The sequence below is a fragment of the Trichomonas vaginalis genome, chromosome IV, assembly GCF_026262505.1.
Source record: "Trichomonas vaginalis G3 chromosome IV, whole genome shotgun sequence".
NCBI lineage: Eukaryota > Parabasalia > Trichomonadida > Trichomonadidae > Trichomonas > Trichomonas vaginalis.
The window spans coordinates 29,801,718-29,820,923 of NC_067206.1; the positions used below are offsets into that span (position 1 = coordinate 29,801,718).

The following is a 19,206-nucleotide window of genomic DNA, read 5'->3' on the forward strand; positions in this document are numbered from 1 at the left end:
TAATATTTTTTCAAAATATCTATTTTTCCCCTAAAAAATTGTACTTTTTGTCTCATTTTTTAAGATATCTGCGTTTATAAAATCTGTTACTTATTCTATTTTACATATTAGAAGCTGTTTAATATGTTTTCCGTTGAGATTCTTCAGATATTCCTAAAAAATTCAATAATATTTTAATACTCAATTGAATTAATGTAATATTTCAATAAGATATTCACCTCAGATATGCTCCATTTTGCATTTCAAAAGAACTTTAAGCTACATTAATTTCATTTTCTTTTGAATTCCAAAATTATCTAAAAATATATTATTTCAAATGATAATTTCCTTTTTACTATAGATATAAATAAAGATAATAAAATAAAACATTATTCTATGAGAGAGAAATCAGATTCTTTCGTTATAGGCGGCGAATTTCCAATTTTTCTTCTGTTGATCCACAAGAAAACACCCAAAAACACAGCGAAAACGACAGTGAATGTCATTCCGACAATCACAGCCTTTTTGTTTTGTTTCGCGCCTTCTCCAGGCAGTGTTGCCGTTGGTGTCTTTGTTGGGTCAGGTCCCGGCGACTTTGTTGGGAAAGGAGTTGCAGGAGGAGGTGTTGGCGTCTTTATATTCTTAGGAATTGGGCACTTCTTCGATATCTTTATGATCCACGGCTCAGGCGGCTGCTCGAGTGGCTCCAGAATAGATATCGGCTGTATCATATTCAGGCATTCGTCAGTCATGTTTGAGTACCAAATTGGGACAAAACTAAGAAGACACCTGTAACATCTCAGTCTGTACGGAATTTTTATTTTCGTCATGTTTATGATGTCGTAGTACTCAGAGAAAACAACTTCTTCGGCATCCATGTCGTACAATGATAACCGGGCCCTCTGTGCATATGAACCATCAATCCAATACAAAAGTGACATTCTGACAGAGAAATCAATTTCAATTTGTCCTGACTCAGAAATTCTGACGACTTCGTATGTCTGTGGGTCCAAGATCTCGTTGACGTATCTGTTCACGTTCTCTATGGTCACTTCCTTCGATCCGTACACGTTTTCCTCGAAGTTCTCCACAGAAATATTCATTCTACTGAAATTTTTGAAGTGGCAGGGAATCGTGATTTTGTCGATCGAATCTGCTGGGACAGGCCGGTCAAGGAGGGGCCACCTCGACGTCTTCAAAGAGTCGCCGAGTGTCACAGTGACTGTTGTGTTCGGTTTCGATGGAATTGTCACGTTGAAGTTGAACGGAATTCCGCAGGCGATCTTAGAAATCTGTTTTCCTGTGCTGCTCGAAGTGATGTTCAGTTTCGCTTCGTACCTCGTGTACGGCTTGACGTATGGGTCTGAGCCGACTCTTTGGTAGCTCTGGAGGTTGTAGTTCTCCAGTCCGCTGACAAAAAGATTCAGTTTGTAGAAATGAGGTGGATTTGTCAAAGAATCTGACACAAACTTGATTCTCCACTTTCCTTTCGCTGATTCACCATAAAATGTGCGGATGAGGAACTCGTACGTCTTGCGGCCTTTGGACTCCTTGACGTGGGAAGGGCTCTTGATGTAGGAAAACGTGTTTTGAGGGGAGTAAACCCAAATTCTGAGGGCACTGAAGTCGGAAACATCGAGATCGATAGACAGAGTGACGTATTCTATTGAGTTTATCTTGTCTTCGCTGATTTCGACCTCTTTTTCGATGGATCCGCCCCTCAAAACTGGAATATCTTCCTCATCTGTGTTTTCTACAGAGATTTGAACTGGATCTGGTAGTGTTCCGATGCTGTCTGAGATCTGGAGCATCAGATTAGAGTTCAATCGGCCGAAACCGTAGATATGCGAGTAGAAAAACTTTCCGCCGTTGATAACCCACGAAGGATGGTTCGGATCGATCTTCGTGCAGCTGCTGGCAATGGCGTATTGAACCTCTCGCCATGTAAAACTCGGTTTTTGCTGTAATAACAAGGCAATTGCGCCTGAAATGTAGGAAGCGCCTTTGTTTCGGGGGTCTGGGATCTCTACACCTTCATTGTCGACTGTTGATAAGCCTGGCGATGATGGAACTCGTATGTTATCGTAGGATGATGAACCTCCTGAAGGAGCCGTGCATAAAATGTTAGTGCCGCGGTTAGACCATGCAGATCTGGCACCTCTATGATTGGAATCGCTAACAATAACGACTCTTGGCGATCTAGAAAGAGCATCATTGTTTGTATCTCCGCCAATTATAGCGTTTGAGCCTGCAGGTTTGACGTAAATTAATGAAGAAGGCGCTTTATTAATTGCATCTGTGATTTCTTGACGTGGTTCCTCGAAATTGCAAGCTGTATCACATTCATTAGTAAATCCAATTAATTTAATTCGATAGTAATCGTTATATCTCGAAAGCGAATCAATTAGATTGTCATATGTGTAATTTGCTTTGATATTGAAGCATCCAACTTTAGCATCTTTCGCAACTCCAATAATTGATATATTATTACCATCAGCTGCAATGTTTCCTGCATTGATGGTTCCAGATTTGTACGTTTCGTTTTCATTTATAGCATCATTTGTCCAAGTTTTATAATTAAAAGACTTTTCTTTAACATAAGAACGATTTAGATCTAAATGATTGTAATTGCATCCATCGTCGATGACTGCAACAGGAATATCTGTTCCAAATACATCATTATCCCAACATTCTTTCACTTCGATGTCTTCGTTGGATATTCCTACCCATCTTCCATTATTTTCTATCGGAAATTGATCCTTAAAATACGGATCTTTGACATCATATGAGTGGATAAAGAATGAAAGGAAGAAAAACATATTTTTTTTATAAAAAATCTTCTCGATAAAAAAATCTCAGAATATTGACATCAACTATTTTAATAAACTTTTAATGATTTTCACTTGTCATTCATATTTTGTTGTAGAATTACTTCAAAAATCAATATGTTCTATAATTTGAGATTTCATCATGATTCAGGAATGGAACAAATGCATTAACTAGATGCAAAATGAATCAATTCAACATATTGTTCCCAAATATTGTACAAAACGTGTATTTTTTCCCAAATATTTGTACATAATCAGAAGTTTATGTGTTCGACTGTGCAAATAAGAGATCAACAGATAGAAACCAAATAAAATGTATTCACTTCATGATTAATCGAAAATCTTTTTAGGTAAAAAAAAAATCAAATATTATTTTAAAAGAATATTTTATTTTAACAATATAAACAAATAAATATACACACTTTCGCGAGATTTATACAGATAAAGTGGACATCTTTGTCCTGTCACACACTTAAAATCGCATCCAACAAAAGTAATTCTTGCGTGGCCATCTCCAGAGTGGCCAATAGATGAAGCTCCGTTTGGTTCTGTGATGGTCATGTTGCCACCAATTGTTTGTGCATTTTCAAGGAAATAGGATGGATTTAGTTTGCATCCTGTTGGATAATATTTCGATGTTTCTCTGGTGTAAACATAACCGCTTCCACCTGAACCTCCATCTGTATCATCGCCATTAGTAGAGCTAGCAGGAGTTTCTTGGCCATAATTAACACCGCCTCCATACCAACCACCACCGCACCTCCGCCATTGCAGGGAGTGTGAGCTCCGTGTCCAAATGCAGCTCCATGTGACGATGAATTTTGAGCGCCTGGATATGAAACCCAATTATTAGAATTCCTTCCGCCTTCCAAGCCACCGCCAAATCCACCCATATTACCAGGATCTTCATCGCCACCCCAGCATTCAAGCAAATATTTGCCAGGTTGCAGGGCAAGCTCATATTTTGAGCCTTTAAATGTGAAATCCCATTGCATGTGTCACACCTTCTCATACAAATTTAAAATAAATATTCGTGCGCACAAATAAGATTATATCTCATTCGAATATTCTTAATTGTAAATAGTTGATGCACATTCAGCAGTTACTCAACTTAGAACGAACTTGGTATCCAGCTCCTTGAGAGCCAGAGCATTTAATCAAATGTAGATTAGATTGAAACGTTATATAACTCATAGACTTGAAATATCATAATCTAAATCAACCAAAATAATCTAATGCAAAATGTCTATCATATCCAAAATTATTCTTTTATTCTAACAAGATACACAAGTAAATGTAAACTCTTTCGCGCATCTTATACAGACAGAAAGGGCATTTTTGTGGTGTTCCACATTTCAATCCAGCTTCGTTTCCAAATTTGCAAATTCCGATGTTGAGAACAGGAAGTAATAAGCAACAGAAACATTCTTGAGCATGTCAGATTTATCGAAAATGTTTCTATTTTCTTGATAAGTACTTGAACAATACGAAACAAACTGAAGTCTTGAACAGTTTGCAAATGCGTAGTTGCCTATGATTGCAACAGAAGGAGGCAAAGAAATAGAAGACAAACTAGTGTTGAAGAACGACTTTTCAGAGATATTTTGACAGATACTCAATGCATCGAAACGAACTGTTTGTATCGCAGAGTTCAAGAACGCGTTCTTTCCAATGCTGGAGATCTTTTTCGAGATGTAAATAGAGTTGATATTCGAATTGAGGAAACACATTTGAGGAATAATTTCTACAAGACAGCCACTTCCAAACGTAACTCTGTCGAGGTCGAATGTCCTTTCGAATGCGTTGTTTGAGATGATTTTCACAGAGTCAGGAATAGTTATAGATCTAATGTGAGAATTAGAAAAACAGCTTTCGTCAATTAATTCTAGTTGCGATGTTGTGTTGAAATCAATGCTTTGGATGTTCGAATTCGAAAATGCGTTTCTTTGGAAGGTTTTCACAGATTGAGGGATGTAAATGGAGGCGAGATCGGAACCGTGGAAGCAGCCGGCAGGGATACTTTCGAGGTGAGATGGGGATTCAAACGAAATATAATTCAATGCGGTGGATTTGAAGCACCACTCTCCAATGGAAGTGACTAAAGATGGGATGGAAATTTTGGCAAGGGATGTGTCAGAGAAAGCAAAATTTCCAATGGAGTTGCAGAGACTTTCTTGCTCAAAGACAACTTCTCTGAGGTTTGATGCCATTGAGAAAGCTTCGGAACCAATGGATTCAACTGTTTTCGGAATTTTTATAGATCTCAGACAGGAATTTCCGTAAAATGCTCTCGGGAGGATGGAAACAACTGGTTTGTTGTCAACTTTTGAAGGAAGATTGATGGATTCATTGCAAACTTCGTCTTTCATCATCACGTCTAATGTTGTTTCGTTGTGGTAACTGTAGAAGACGTTTTGATAAGGAATTCCTAATAAAGTAATTCTTGCATATCCATTTCCAGAGTGACCAGTAGATGAAGCTCCGTTCGGTTCTGTGATGATCATGTTGCCACCAATTGTTTGTGCATTTTCAAGGAAATAGGATGGATTTAGTTTGCATCCTGTTGGATAATATTTCGATGTTTCTCTGGTGTAAACATAACCGCTTCCACCTGAACCTCCATCTGTATCATCGCCATTAGTAGAGCTAGCAGGAGTTTCTTGGCCATAATTAACACCGCCTCCATACCAACCACCACCGCACCTCCGCCATTGCAGGGAGTGTGAGCTCCGTGTCCAAATGCAGCTCCATGTGACGATGAATTTTGAGCGCCTGGATATGAAACCCAATTATTAGAATTCCTTCCGCCTTCCAAGCCACCGCCAAATCCACCTATTTCACTATCTTCACCGCCACCACCTCCACCGCCAGCTACAATGACTCGCGAATAGAGGTCGTCGATGTTAAGTCGGATATCTGTCGCTCCACCACCTCCGCCTGCTGGATCTACGCTAGATGCTTTGCCCCAAGCACTTCCACCGCCATTAAAGCCACCTTCAGCAATGCCATCTGCAATAACTTTACCGGTACCACCGACATAAACAAAAATTGGAGTCGATTTTTGAAGAAAAATGGTTCCAGAGGAATATCCACCTTTCCCACCGGCTCCTAAGCCAGCTAATGCACTAACATCCTTGCCACCTCCTTGGGCTCCCCAGCATTCAAGTAAATATCTGCCAGGTTGCAAGGTAAGCTCATTTTTTGAGCCTTTAAATGAAAAGTTCCACTGCATATATCAACGTTATTCATATATGCGTCAGATACAAATGCGTTACAAGCAATTGATTTCTATAAATTCATTCATGAAATTTTGAAGTCATGCTTTCATATGCTTATGCAAAACTATAAAATAAAAGCTGAATGTGTTTTCGTGTCGTAACAAGTTGAGTTTCGTATTCCAATCTTGGATTTACTGTGGATACTGAGTAAAAAAGTATGGGGTAACTGGGTATATCAATAAACATCGAAATAAAAACTTGCTCCAATTAAAGTAAAAGTAAATTTGACAAAGAGATTTAACTAATATCAAGTATTTCGAAAATAATGTTTGTCACGGGAACTTGGGACTTGCTGAAATGCGAGTAGAAATCCAATCAAATACATATGTAACTGATCAGCGGAAATCCTCTTTAATTATTGCGCAATTTTTAGAAGTCTGTTGAAAGCTCAGATATAGAAACTTTAGTCGAGTTTCTCATGATCTGTTTAGATGCCTTGGCTTTTGGTTTAATTGAAGACAAAAGAAGATTTTGATTGAAAACTTTTTGCTTTTCGGATTCGATTTTCTTTTGCAGTGCTAAAAGTTTCTTTTGAGTGTGTATCTTTAGATGATCATTACTAGTTTTGGTGATTGATAATTCGGTTTTTAAGTCAGATATTTCTTTCTCATGTAATAGTCGTGTGCTTTCTAAGCATTGTATTTTATTGTAAAAGAATCTAAGGTTTTCTTGAAATTCATCTACTGTAAATGGTAAATGCTCAAGTGGTAATGGGTAACTAACTTTACTAAAGTGTGTTGTTTCTTCTATAATTAAATATATTGTTGATTTTTGATTGTCTTCTTCTTTATTTTCCGAATGAATTTTAATTTTATAGCCTATATCATTATCTTCTGTATAGTTTGATAATATTTTCCAAAATACCATTAGTTTCTTAATGTTACCTACTTGTTGAGCAATTTTGTGAATAAATAATGGAGTAAAATCGTTATACCATCGATCTGTTAAGTCAGTCTTAATTAACGCCAGTGAGAATCGTTCGTCTTTGTGAAGTTTACCTCTTAAAAGATAATACTCATTTTGGCTAGCAAAAATGGTTTCGAAGCGTTTCTTCATTTTGATATTCATAGACTATCCACTTGTTAACAAATAATTTTACATTGTATAACACTAATTTTCCAAAAGAATTTGAGGAAAAATTACCAAAAAAAGCAAATTGATGACATTTATAAAGAACCTCAAAGTTTATTTCACATAAAATTACTTGCTTGCTTACAAAAGATCATTCTTCATATTTAAATATTTTCATTTTTTTATTAAGTAATAGTAGTAGGATAGGAAGGGTTTTGTGACTTTTTTGTTACGTCTATATATAGATGAAGGTATATTTTCACATCTTCTATATATAGATAATATAAAAATTTTTTCTTACGTTTTTTAAGTCATGAATTCGTAAGAAAGCGCAACATTATTAAATAAATTAGTAATAAATATTATATACTAAACACATTTTAAAATTTATTTATAAATCATTAAAAAATTAACATTAATTTTAAAATATATTTATTTATAAATCATTAAAAAATTAACATTAATTTTAAAATATATTTATTTATAAATCATTTAAAAAATTAACATTAATTTTAAAATAATTTATTTTTTTATCTTTTATAAAAGAAGCTATATATAGATGATGTCAGATATTCCGCGATTAATTAAACATTGTTTAAATCCTGAATGGGTTAAACTTCAATTTAAAAATGAAGATTGTGAATTATTAAATGAATATGAAAGCCAAAATAAGCTAATGAGGTATAAATATAATGATAAAGAATATTTAATTTCATGGAATCAATGGAGTCATAATCAAAGACCTCATAAACGAGAAGAAGAAATTGAAAATAATGAAATGGAAATCATTGATGACATTAAAGAGGATGGAATTCCTAAATTTTGTAGAAAAACCTTTAGAACTAAGTTAGGAGCATATAAACGTAGAGTATTAAATCCTGAATACATAAAACATTTATTTAAAAAGGAAGACTGTGAATTATTAAACGTTAATGAATATGAAAATGCTAAATCAAAACTGAGATATAAATATATTGGAAGTGATGAAAGGTGTAAAGATAAAGATAAAGTTTATTCAGTTTCATATAATAACTGGCACACGTTAGGGATAAGAAAACATTTAGGAGATTATGGAAAATGTTCTGAATTCTTTAAATCTAGTATGTATGAGAGAGTAAAAGAAATTAGAAATAATTATTTTCATGAATAAAAAATAAACTTTAAAAATTCATGTCTTATATTTTTTGAATAATTTATTTTTTTATTTTGTATGAAATGAACAGCTCAAAATTCGTGACTGTGAATCAATTAATGGATAAACTTTCACCAATTCTCACCCAGGTTAAACAAGTAGACGTTTATTTTGATGATTGCGTACAAAGTTTATTTTATAAAGGTAAGTTTAATATTAAACCTATTGCTTTTGCATTTGATGGTAAATTAATCGAAAATTCAAAAATTTGGGAATTAATTCCGGATATTGAATTTATAACAAATATTAAGGATAAATGGTTTAAACAACAAAACCACCTCACTAAAGTTCTTTGTAGATTAATGATTAAAACTGAGGAAAAAGAATTTAACAGGTTTAAATATCATCCATGTAAAATTTTAGAACTTGGTAACGAAAAACTTCAGAAAAAATTAAACGAAAGACTATCAAAAGATAAAGTTGAAAGAGTAAATAAACTCGCTAAAGGTAATGGTAATGATGAAGAAGAATTTGATGAGTTCAACATGAACTTTAAGAAACTAATGATTATTTGAATTTATGAAATCAATTATTTGATTCATTCTTTCTTCAATCTCTTCTATTCTTTTTGTTAAATCATCAATTTTCATTAATGAGGTGATTCTTGATTGAGGAATAGATTTCAAACTAACCACTCCTTTTATTTTTGAAATTTTGAATCCATCAACTTTAAACATTTTATTCAATTTACATGTTGTCAATTCTTCAAATAATTTTTTATTATTAGCATAATAGTCATTAAATTCTTCAACAGATGAAAAAATTTTTATTTCAGTAATTGGTTTAACAACGTTTATTTTTTGTTGAACATTTTCACTTTCATTTATTTCTTCCTCCTCTGTTTCATTTATTTTTAAAATCGGTTTCATTTATCATTAAATAAAAATTAGAATATAAGTGATGAAATATTTTTTTAATTAATATTAAATCAGAAATGGCGGCAGGATTCTTTAAAAAATTATGGGATGGAATTAAGAAAGCTGCGGGTTGGGTTCATAAAAAGATTATTAAACCCTTGCAAACTTTTTGGCACCAGTAGCGAAAACGGCAGGAACTATCATAGGTGGAGTATTAGGTACTAAAGCAGGTAATCCGGCGATGGGAGCACAAGCAGGTAACGCAATTGGTGGAATGCTGAAGGAATACTTAATAAAATAGGAGGTAGATAGTGGAAAAATAAATAAATATTATTTTTATCTTAGTATCGGTTGTAGTCTTTGATAAACTTTTTCTCCTTTATTTAAAATTTCTCTTATTGGGGCAGCTTTTGGTGTTATTGATTCAGCAACGTCACTAATTGCTTCTTTATTCTTAAATATCCAATTTGCTCCCTTCTTCAATGTTTCCCAAACTTTACTCGCTCCTCTTTTTACTTTATCCCACAGTTTCTTAAATATACCTGCAGCCATAGTTGATTATTTCATTAAAATTAAAAATTCATTTTCATCTTTTAATTTTGATTTTTTATTTATTAATAAATGACGACTAACTATTTGGTGCCAAACCCAAACCCGATTAATGGAAATGTGTTTCATTCATTCGAAAAGATAAATGAAATATTCGCAAAGAATGACGGTAGAAGATATTATAGAGAACTTGAAAGTTCATGCTATGACTCTGATGCTCCATATTTTGATGATAAACAAACTCATTTAAGAATTACAAATCCGGCTCATGATGTGAACCAATTAGGTGACACATATATTAAACGCAAAGTTAAAGCAACTCTAGTTTCAAATAAAGCTTTCACATGTGATGCCGCTTTTAAATGCATGCGTTTATTCGTTGGTTACAAATCATCAAATCAAAGCTTTAAACAATTAGAAGTAGAAACCGAAAGAGGTGATGCCGGTTATCTTCAGATGGATTGCGCCCGTGAATCTTTCGCATTTGCAACATATAAACCAAAATCAGAAAGGAAAGTTAAAAAGTTTGTTCATTCGTTATATAATAATGTTCAAAAATATGATAACTCAGTATGTGGTAAATATATTGACCCTTCAGAAGTTTTCAAGAAAGCAAATGAAGAAGTTGATGTCACTTTTGATATGATTATTCCGGTAAATGATTTGTTAGCATTTCAGGCGTTCGATGATTATCCTAAATCATTTGGTGATATCATTCTTAAATATTATGTTTTCAGGGATACTTTAGTATTTTGTCAGGTTGACCCGTTAAGAGTTGCTGATTTACAAAATTACGTTTATGAAAAGATAACTGATGAAAATTATGAAAAGATTATGAATCATGTTTATAAATATGATCGCAAATTCCAACAAATCGGACTTCCTGCCAAATTAATTACAAGCTTAGCCGCTACATCTGCTGACGCAACAGTTGATGACGTTATTATTTCATGCACAAAGATGGAAGTTTTAGAGGATAAATGCATTACACCAGGATACGGTTTAATTGAAGAATCAGTTAAAGCAATACCACGTTTATTCAGTAAGGAAGATCCATTCATGATTCCAGCTCAACATATTGACGTTCGTTCACTAAATGGAGGTTGCATCACTCCTGAAGGTATTAGCTCAGATTTCTCATACGCTCTTCATAATGTTACAGATGTTGTGTTAACATTTCCGAAGAATGCAATGCAAAGAACAGTTTTAGAAAATCCAATGCTTCGAGGTCTTCAGGTCACTATAGATTCCAGAAACTTCCCCGATCAAGCGATGACCACAGTGGGTGACATATTCTTTACACGTATGCTTCAAGCTTCTGATTTAGATGGAGTGAATGAATGCACAGAAGAATACGAGGACTCATTAACTAGACCACTGAATGATGATGATGGCGCCATTAGCTAGAACATGGAAAGACCAAACTTCATTCTTATGCACTATTCCAGTTCAACGTGATGGAGCGGGTATATTCTTTGATGGATTAGAAACTTTCAACTCACAAGTTACAGTACAAGTGAAAGCTTATCCAATCATTCAGGGTGAAAATGACACTTACTGTTCAAAGGTGACAAATCCTCCTCAGGTTTGGTTTACTAGGACTACATATTGGACATGGACACCGGATGAAGGTTTGAAATATCATCCAACAGGTACACCACCACAGTATAGAAGTTCATATGATGAAATATTGATGAATAGAAATGTTTAAAATTATAAATTTATTTTTGATTAAATGGATTTAAATTCATCCACCCCTTATGAAGAATTAGCAGGAGTATATAATACATACGTAGATGATATGATTAATGAAGCATTGAGTGATAATAGAAATGCTCTATCTAAGGAAAAATTAATGAAAATTCCATATTCTGAATGTTACTTAAATTCAATCACTGCAGCAATTGGTAAACAAAATAAAGGTAAAACATTAACGATATTAAAACAAATTATCATTATTGCTAACACTTCCCCCTATTCACATGTGTTAATTTATATCAACCGTTCAGGTTCACCTTCAGATGATACATTTGAATCTTTAAAGCATTTAATCAAAATTCCAATTATTTATTTATCACAAGAAGAAGCAGAAGATTATTTAAAAAACTTTTTAATGTATAAAGAATTATATAATACAATCAAGAAGCAAGGATTAGAGGATAAAATTATTGATAAACAACGGGATGAATTATTTGAAACACTTTCTATTTCAAATTTTGATAGAGAATTTTTGCATTCACTCATTTTTCTAGATGATGCAGTGAAATCAAAACTAATAACAAATGAGAAATCATATTTTAATCAGTTATTAACTCAATGTCGACACATTCAGTGTTCATTCTTTATGGCTGTTCAATATTTCAAAGCATTAAGCACAAACATTAAATCAAATCTATCAACACTTTTCATTTTCAGTGGGTTTAGTCGTCAACAGTTGAACGTTATGCTTTATCAAGTGAATTTACCAATGAGCATTAATGAACTTTACACACAATATCAGCAATTAGGTGAACATGGAAAAATAATAGTTGATTTAAATAAAGGAAGTGTTAAATTTGATTAACTTTTTATAATTAATTTTTATTTTTTATTTATAATTAAACATGACAGAAATAGCAAATCTTCTACAGGTTCCATTAAAACAAGGACAAACAAAAAGGGTGCATATAATAGAACTATGAAAGTTCCTGATGGAATGAAAGAATTAGTTCATATTGTTGCTGGTCTTCAAAAAGATGTTAAACAAATGAGAAACGTTTTAACATTACCAGAAGCTCAAGCATATGCCAAACGTCAAGGTCCAAATTGGGAAGCACACGAAGCAGACATTACGGGTCCAAATGGAAAACCTGATGGTATAAATGAAGTTTTCGTTACTGATGGTCAAGGTAATATTAAAGTCATAAATGGTTATAAATTAACTATAACTGATTATCCTAAACGTAAAGCATATAATGAACGTTATCCTATGCAATTTGATGAAAATGGAAAAGCTGTTAAACAATACATTGGAGAAGGTGAAAATGGTCCAATTAATTCATACCGTCATAATCCATATTCTTATTTCAATGAAGAATTAAATGCTATTGAAGAGGGACCGGATGGATTACCACGATATTCTAACCAGTTTGATGGTCAATATGCAAATATTAGACCCGAAATTTCAGCTAAGAAATTCTTTAAAGTTGCTTTATTCGATCCAGTTTTTCGCAAATGTTAAAGATGAACTTAAACAGCAATTCCAACCAATTATAGTAGCAAGAATTGCATCAGGTGCTTTATCTCAAGCATTCAAAGATTTAATTAAGAAACCATTATATCAGCAACGAGGTTTAACTTATGATTTAGTTAAGGAATCAGATAAAAGAAAATTTGAGAAATCAGATGATTATAAGAATGCAATTAATGAATATATTCGGTCTATTAATTTCGATGAAACAGCTAAAAATCAACTTCATGAACAAATACAGGGAATAATAGATTCAAAAGTTCCAGCAAAATAAAAGTTTAAATATATTTTTTTATTCGAATATAAATGAGAAGACGTTTCACTAGTCAAAAGAACACTAACGCAAAAGCAGAGATTACGGTTGGTTATAACGTAAATGATGATAAATCACGAATTATTCAAAATGTTAAAGTTAATGTTAGCCCCGAATTAACAAGGTCAGCAACTCAACCAAATTTATTAACTCGTGACTTACCGAAGAATGAGGAGAATGAAGAAAACCATGAGAATGGAGACCCGATCATTTTATCTGAACCCGGTAAAGAACCCGTTGAAATTCCCACTTATCCAACATACCCCCCACCTCTTTCATCAAACATCGAGAACCCATATAAAATAGATATTAATTCTGAATTAATGAAAATTTACCGTGATATAATAATTAATAATTATGATTCAATAATAAATTTAATTGATCAATCCGGTTTAATTATTTTACCGTATGAATCATTAATTCACATTATCGCCATTCTTTGTGATGTTCAAGATTCAGACGTTAAGATTCAATTTTTCATAGATGATGAGGTTTCATGCTGCGGAACAGTTGCAAAAATAAATCCTATAAAGGATATTAGCACAATTAAGATATCAAAGAACGGAACAACAACTGAACTTCATTTAACATATAATGATATTTATAATAAAATAGTTGATGAATATAAAATATCACTTTGAAAAATTCTTTGTTAAGGCTATTTAATATTCAAGCATTAACATTATCGAATAATAATCCTTTGAATCATAATCAATAATAATTGACCTTTCACCAGTTTCTATCGTTTGTTTTATTTCTTTTTGTTCCCCACTATCCGGATCGGTCATTGTAATTGTTTTTGTTATAGTATCAGCTTTATCTTTAACTTCAATCTTTTTTCCATCGGGATATTTAAACCAAAATTCCAAAAATTCGATATTATCAATCTGTTCATATTTTAATCTATCAATTACATTTTTAATACCATCTGAAAATCTTATGAAATGGTCATTATATGGGTTTGATTGAACTAAATTTGAATGAAGTGAAATATAACCTGTTGATGAATATGACACTGACTCATATTTTCTGAAAACACTAAAATTTATAACATGAATGAATTTCTTATTCGTTGAATTTATGAATTCTTGAGGTAATCTTATTCTAGTTTTATTTATCACTGGAAAATAACGCTTTACCATATTTTTAATCGTAATAAAAAATGTCAATTATCAATATTTATTTTCGAATAATAACTGTGAATTAAATTTAACAGTTAGCGGAATTTATAATGTTACTCTCGTTTCTGTGAGTGGTAAATTTAATCCCATTCTTTTAGACCCTTCAGATTATATATCATTTATTAAAGATGACCATGAAAAAACGTATGATATGTATATAAATAATGTGATAGCGAAATGGGATATTAACACGATTTTATGTTATTTAAATGAATCATTTATCGTATGGTATGAAGAAAATTTTAAATCAAAACCTGATAAACTTTTTGAACTTGATGAAATAAATAACCTTATTAAATTTCCGCTGAAAATTAAATTTTGTACTCCTCATCTTCGTTCATTGTTGGGGATATTAAATTTTGAAAAAGATGTTGGGGATGTTTTGTATTCTGACACTGGTTCCAATTTCATTTTAATCAAATGTGATAAAGTTAATACCCCAATGAGATTTTCACATCAAACATTAGACCCTAACTCTTACCCATCAATACAAAACATTTTATCCATCAACTTAAACACATTTTCTTTATCATATCCGTTTCAATTATCCGGGAATTCATTTATTCTTCATTCAAAAGATTATATCAAATATTAAATTTAGAATAACTGACCTATTTGATTGTGATTTAGAATTTATGAATGAAATATTATGGCAATTTCAAATAGAGAAAATAGCTGATGAGATAACGGATTAAATATTTATTTTTAAATCATAATAAATGATTAAACAACAGCAACCGCAGCAACTTAAGGCGCAAAGCACCCAGGTCCTTCAGACCATTACATACGCCCCATATGCATATAATTCAAAGACGGCAGAACAAACGCAAAGGTTGAAATATGGAGATTTGGAGATAGTATTGAAAAATGACCATTTCGAATTCGTTTGCAAAGGTGGTGCAATGATATCAAATATAAAAGAAATTTTATTTATGAATTCAAAAATTAAAGGAATAACGGATGATATAACATCAATTCCACCAGAAGAACAGAGATATTACGCATTAAATGCATTTCCTAAAGTTTTGAAGATTGGAAGATTTAATTTAAATGAGGAATTCATAGAAGGTTTCCTAAACGACATAATGAAGAAAGCAGATAAGGAATATGTGGATAGTGAATTAGAGAAGAAGGCAAATTTGGTTTATGTTGATGAAAAAGATAATGAAATTAAAGAAAAGGTTGAATGGTATCATGAATGGACATTGGAGACTTTTAAAGTTAAAGCTGATACAGAATGGGTTTCAGGATGTTTAGACCTTAAAGCAGATAAAACTTATGTTGATGAAAATTATGCAAAGAAGTCGGAAGTAAATGATGTGATTACAAGCATGAAAAATGAAATACTTCAAACATTATATCCTGTTGGTTCTATTTATACGTCAATGAACTCAACAAATCCAGAAACAGTTTTAGGTTTTGGTACGTGGAAGCAGATTGTAGATAAATTCTTATACTGTGCTAGATATTCAAAGCAAACAGGAGGTTCGAAGAAAATTAAAGAAGCAAACCTTCCACCACACACTCATACAGGAACTACAAACTTTTCTGGCGACCATAGACACTCATTAAGAGACCACCCATTATACAACTCAGACTATGAAGCTGGCAATGCCGTTTTATCTCCAGCTTATAACGATTCAACAAAAAAGACTTTTCGACAAACTGAACCGGGAGGAAATCATTCACACACTTTCACAACAAATCCAACGCGCTTGGGTAAAGATTACATGCCACCATTTGTGACTGTATTTGCATGGTACCGCGTTCAATGAACGCGCTTGAGCCCAGACCTTTGGGTCAAGGCTTACCGAATGAACTAAATATAGTTTATGTCTGTAATTAATTAGGTAATGAAGTAATGGATGAACTGCAGAAATATATGTTTACGTTAATGTTTACGTTAATGTTTTCAGTGTCACTGGGTCACCAGGTCACCAGGTTAATTAACTTCTCTGAAAAAATGAGACAACATGACATTTTGACAACAGTCCCGGAAATTAATGTTTGCGTTAATGTTTGCGTTAATGTTTACGTTAATGTTTCGTAAATGTTTTCAGTGTCACCGGGTCACCGGGTCACCAGGTCACCAGGTTAATTAACTTCTCTGAAAAAATGAGACAACATGACATTTTGACAACAGTCCCGGAAATTTGATGCAGTCCAAAAATAAAGTTAGTTTTAAAATTATTTTTATTTTTTTATTCCTATATAAATGACAGCAACAAACAACAACAGCAACTATATCGTTTCTGATGAAAAAGTTATTGATTCATTAGCTGAGGAATTAGTTGTGGCAGAAACTAAAACCCTCAACGAAAGAATTGGTGAAAACAAGATTGATTTACATAACTACCTCAAACATGATGGAGGAAGAGGAAGGAAAACTGGTATGGCTTTATTAGTAAATAAAATTTCAAATTTAACGATTATAGATGTTGATATCAATAAATCGTACAATGATGAACTTAAAGAAACAGTTAGAAAAGATATTTTATCAAAACTTTCGGATAAAGATGTTATCGTTAAAACCGCTTCAGGAGGTCTTCACATTTATTGTAACATTAATTTCTTCTATTCAGTTTCGAACAGAATGATTAAATGTTATTCCTGCAATGATTATGATATCGATATCATGACTTCTATGGATGATTCAAAGCGTTCATTAGTGGTTATGGCTGATTCAAGAGTTCGAAAGAATGCAACAGAACCAATCAATACATACTCATTCATTCGCGGAAGTTATGACTCGACCATAACCAGAACAGTGAATGATATATTAAATGATTTGAATATTAAGGTAAGAGTTGAACAAAAGAATGAAGAAATAAAGACTATCATGAATGAAAACAAAGATGTAAACATTGACGATAAACTAGCTCAAAGCATAGTTGATGGCATCAGTGATTTTGAAGTACATAATGACGGTGGAAACATGAATTTAGAAAAAGAAGTTACATTATTCACACTGTTTCAAGCAATTAATTCGTTACCTAATCATTTAATTAATGAAGCATACGATAACGTTTATAACTTCTGCAATTTAACTGAAAATGCAAAAAGTAATTTTGAAAAAGCACGTAGTAGATATGCACATTTAATGACTTCTCCATTTGTTTAGTGAAGATTCTAAAACTATATCAAAAGGAATATTATGATGAATACGTTTTACCTTTATTACGTAAGCCAAAAATAACATTTGATATAAAACTTGATGACTCGTTTTTGATAACAGATATTAGACGCAAGGCTGAAAATCATCAGTATAAAAACAGTTCTGAAGTAATTGAGGAATTTATCACGTGTAATCCGTTTTGTAGATTGTGGAAACAAATATTTCATTCAAAAGGACTATAATATCCACGACAAAATGAATCAAATATCATTCGTTCTTCAATCAAACATGAAAGAGTCACTCAAGATGATTAAATTATTTAAAGAAGAAGGTAAAACAATAACAGCATGGGATGTACTACTAAATCAATTGTCTTCATTAACCGTTAAGGGTGTTTGCTTTAAATCTGATTCTCCAGATGTTTTCTCAATGTTTCAAGGTTATAAATACAACGTTCTCGAAAAACCAGATTACTCAAAAATTGAGATGTTTATGAATTTCATTAAAGAAGCCATTTGTGATAATAACGATGAAGTGTAAAATATCTACTCGGCTGGATTGCATCAATGATTCAACATCCTGGAATCAAGAATGAAACAGCAATTATTTTGAAAGGACTTCAGGAAAGGTAAAAAGATTTACAGACATTATTTCTGAACTTCTCGCCGGTTATTCATGTAAAAACATTACCGAAATAAATGAGCTAACGGGTAATTTCAATTCAGTAGTTGAGAATAAAATGTTTCTTGTACTTAATGAACTCAAGAATGTAGGTGAAGACAGACTCGCAAACTTCAACGCTTTGAAATCAATTATTACGGATAATGAGATTAGAATTAATGAAAAGAATCAACCCAGAAGAACTGCCCAGAACGTTGCTAATTTCATTTTCGTAACTAATAACGTCTACCCTGTCAAAATTGAAGTTGGAGACAGAAGATACGTAGTTTTAAGGGTTAATGGTAAATTTAAGGGTCAATTTGATTACTTCAAGAATTTAATGGATTCATGCACAAAGGAATTTTATGATAATTTACTGACATATTTTATCAATTACGACCTTTCATCATTTAATGTACGAATCATACCGATGACTGAAGCCAAACAAGATTTAATTGAATTATCAACAAATCCTTTAGATGTATGGATAAATACACATTATGATGAATTGTGTGTAGGTATGACGTGTAAAAATGCTCTATTCTGCAAACCATCAGACATGAAAGACAAGAATTTCCAAATGAGCATTAAGGATAAATGTGAAAGGAAACAAAGAAAAATAGATGGTAAACAGACATGGTATTATGTTTTGAAAGAAGAAATGAAAGGATTATATAAACAGGTTGAACCAAATGATAATGATGATTCATTTACTGACGATGAAATACCTGTAAATGAAGCTTTATAAAGTATGATTTGAATTTATTTTTGCTTTCCATCCTTGCTGTGTTGTCAAAATGTCATGTTGTCTCATTTTTTCAGAGAAGTTAATTAACCTGGTGACCTGGTGACCTGGTGACACCTTCAGTTATTCAAAAATAATTCATAAATGCCTTCCTCATTAATCCTACTGTGTTGTCAAAATGTCATGTTGTCTCATTTTTTCAGAGAAGT

General features: G+C 32.5%; 6 protein-coding genes and 3 pseudogenes across 9 annotated transcripts, besides 1 other annotated feature; 5 read left to right on the plus strand and 4 right to left on the minus strand.

Moving 5' to 3' along the window:
* Nucleotides 1-335: 335 nt before the first annotated feature.
* Nucleotides 336-2,798, minus strand: TVAGG3_0192560 (islet amyloid polypeptide processing; the record flags this gene model as incomplete). The annotated part of the gene is made up of 1 exon (XM_001315769.1): nucleotides 369-2,798. One exon carries the CDS (start codon nucleotides 2,796-2,798, stop codon nucleotides 369-371), a length of 2,430 nt encoding a protein of 809 aa, XP_001315804.1.
* Nucleotides 2,799-4,162: 1,364 nt separating this feature from the next.
* On the minus strand, nucleotides 4,163-5,311 carry TVAGG3_0192570 (ribonuclease inhibitor domain-containing protein; the record flags this gene model as incomplete). The annotated part of the gene is made up of 1 exon (XM_001315770.1): nucleotides 4,163-5,311. The coding sequence occupies one exon, from the start codon at nucleotides 5,309-5,311 to the stop codon at nucleotides 4,163-4,165; it is 1,149 nt and encodes a 382-aa protein (XP_001315805.1).
* A 44-nt stretch (nucleotides 5,312-5,355) lies between these two features.
* On the minus strand, nucleotides 5,356-6,039 carry TVAGG3_0192580 (glycine-rich protein family; the record flags this gene model as incomplete). Its single annotated transcript, XM_001315771.1, has 1 exon — nucleotides 5,356-6,039. The coding sequence occupies one exon, from the start codon at nucleotides 6,037-6,039 to the stop codon at nucleotides 5,356-5,358; it is 684 nt and encodes a 227-aa protein (XP_001315806.1).
* A 3,502-nt stretch (nucleotides 6,040-9,541) lies between these two features.
* TVAGG3_0192590 (uncharacterized protein) lies at nucleotides 9,542-9,757 on the minus strand (the record flags this gene model as incomplete). The annotated part of the gene is made up of 1 exon (XM_001315772.2): nucleotides 9,542-9,757. One exon carries the CDS (start codon nucleotides 9,755-9,757, stop codon nucleotides 9,542-9,544), a length of 216 nt encoding a protein of 71 aa, XP_001315807.2.
* A 1,858-nt stretch (nucleotides 9,758-11,615) lies between these two features.
* Nucleotides 11,616-19,206: part of a mobile genetic element that runs on past the window's edge.
* On the plus strand, nucleotides 12,358-13,257 carry TVAGG3_0192610 (annotated as a pseudogene). Its single transcript has one exon. A coding segment is annotated over exon 1 (900 nt).
* Nucleotides 13,290-13,962, plus strand: TVAGG3_0192620 (annotated as a pseudogene). Its single transcript has one exon. A coding segment is annotated over exon 1 (673 nt).
* On the plus strand, nucleotides 15,197-16,252 carry TVAGG3_0192630 (keratin-associated protein family; the record flags this gene model as incomplete). Its single annotated transcript, XM_051226032.1, has 1 exon — nucleotides 15,197-16,252. The coding sequence occupies one exon, from the start codon at nucleotides 15,197-15,199 to the stop codon at nucleotides 16,250-16,252; it is 1,056 nt and encodes a 351-aa protein (XP_051111018.1).
* TVAGG3_0192640 lies at nucleotides 16,693-17,785 on the plus strand (annotated as a pseudogene). Its single transcript has one exon. A coding segment is annotated over exon 1 (1,093 nt).
* TVAGG3_0192650 (uncharacterized protein) lies at nucleotides 18,593-19,000 on the plus strand (the record flags this gene model as incomplete). The annotated part of the gene is made up of 1 exon (XM_051226033.1): nucleotides 18,593-19,000. The coding sequence occupies one exon, from the start codon at nucleotides 18,593-18,595 to the stop codon at nucleotides 18,998-19,000; it is 408 nt and encodes a 135-aa protein (XP_051111019.1).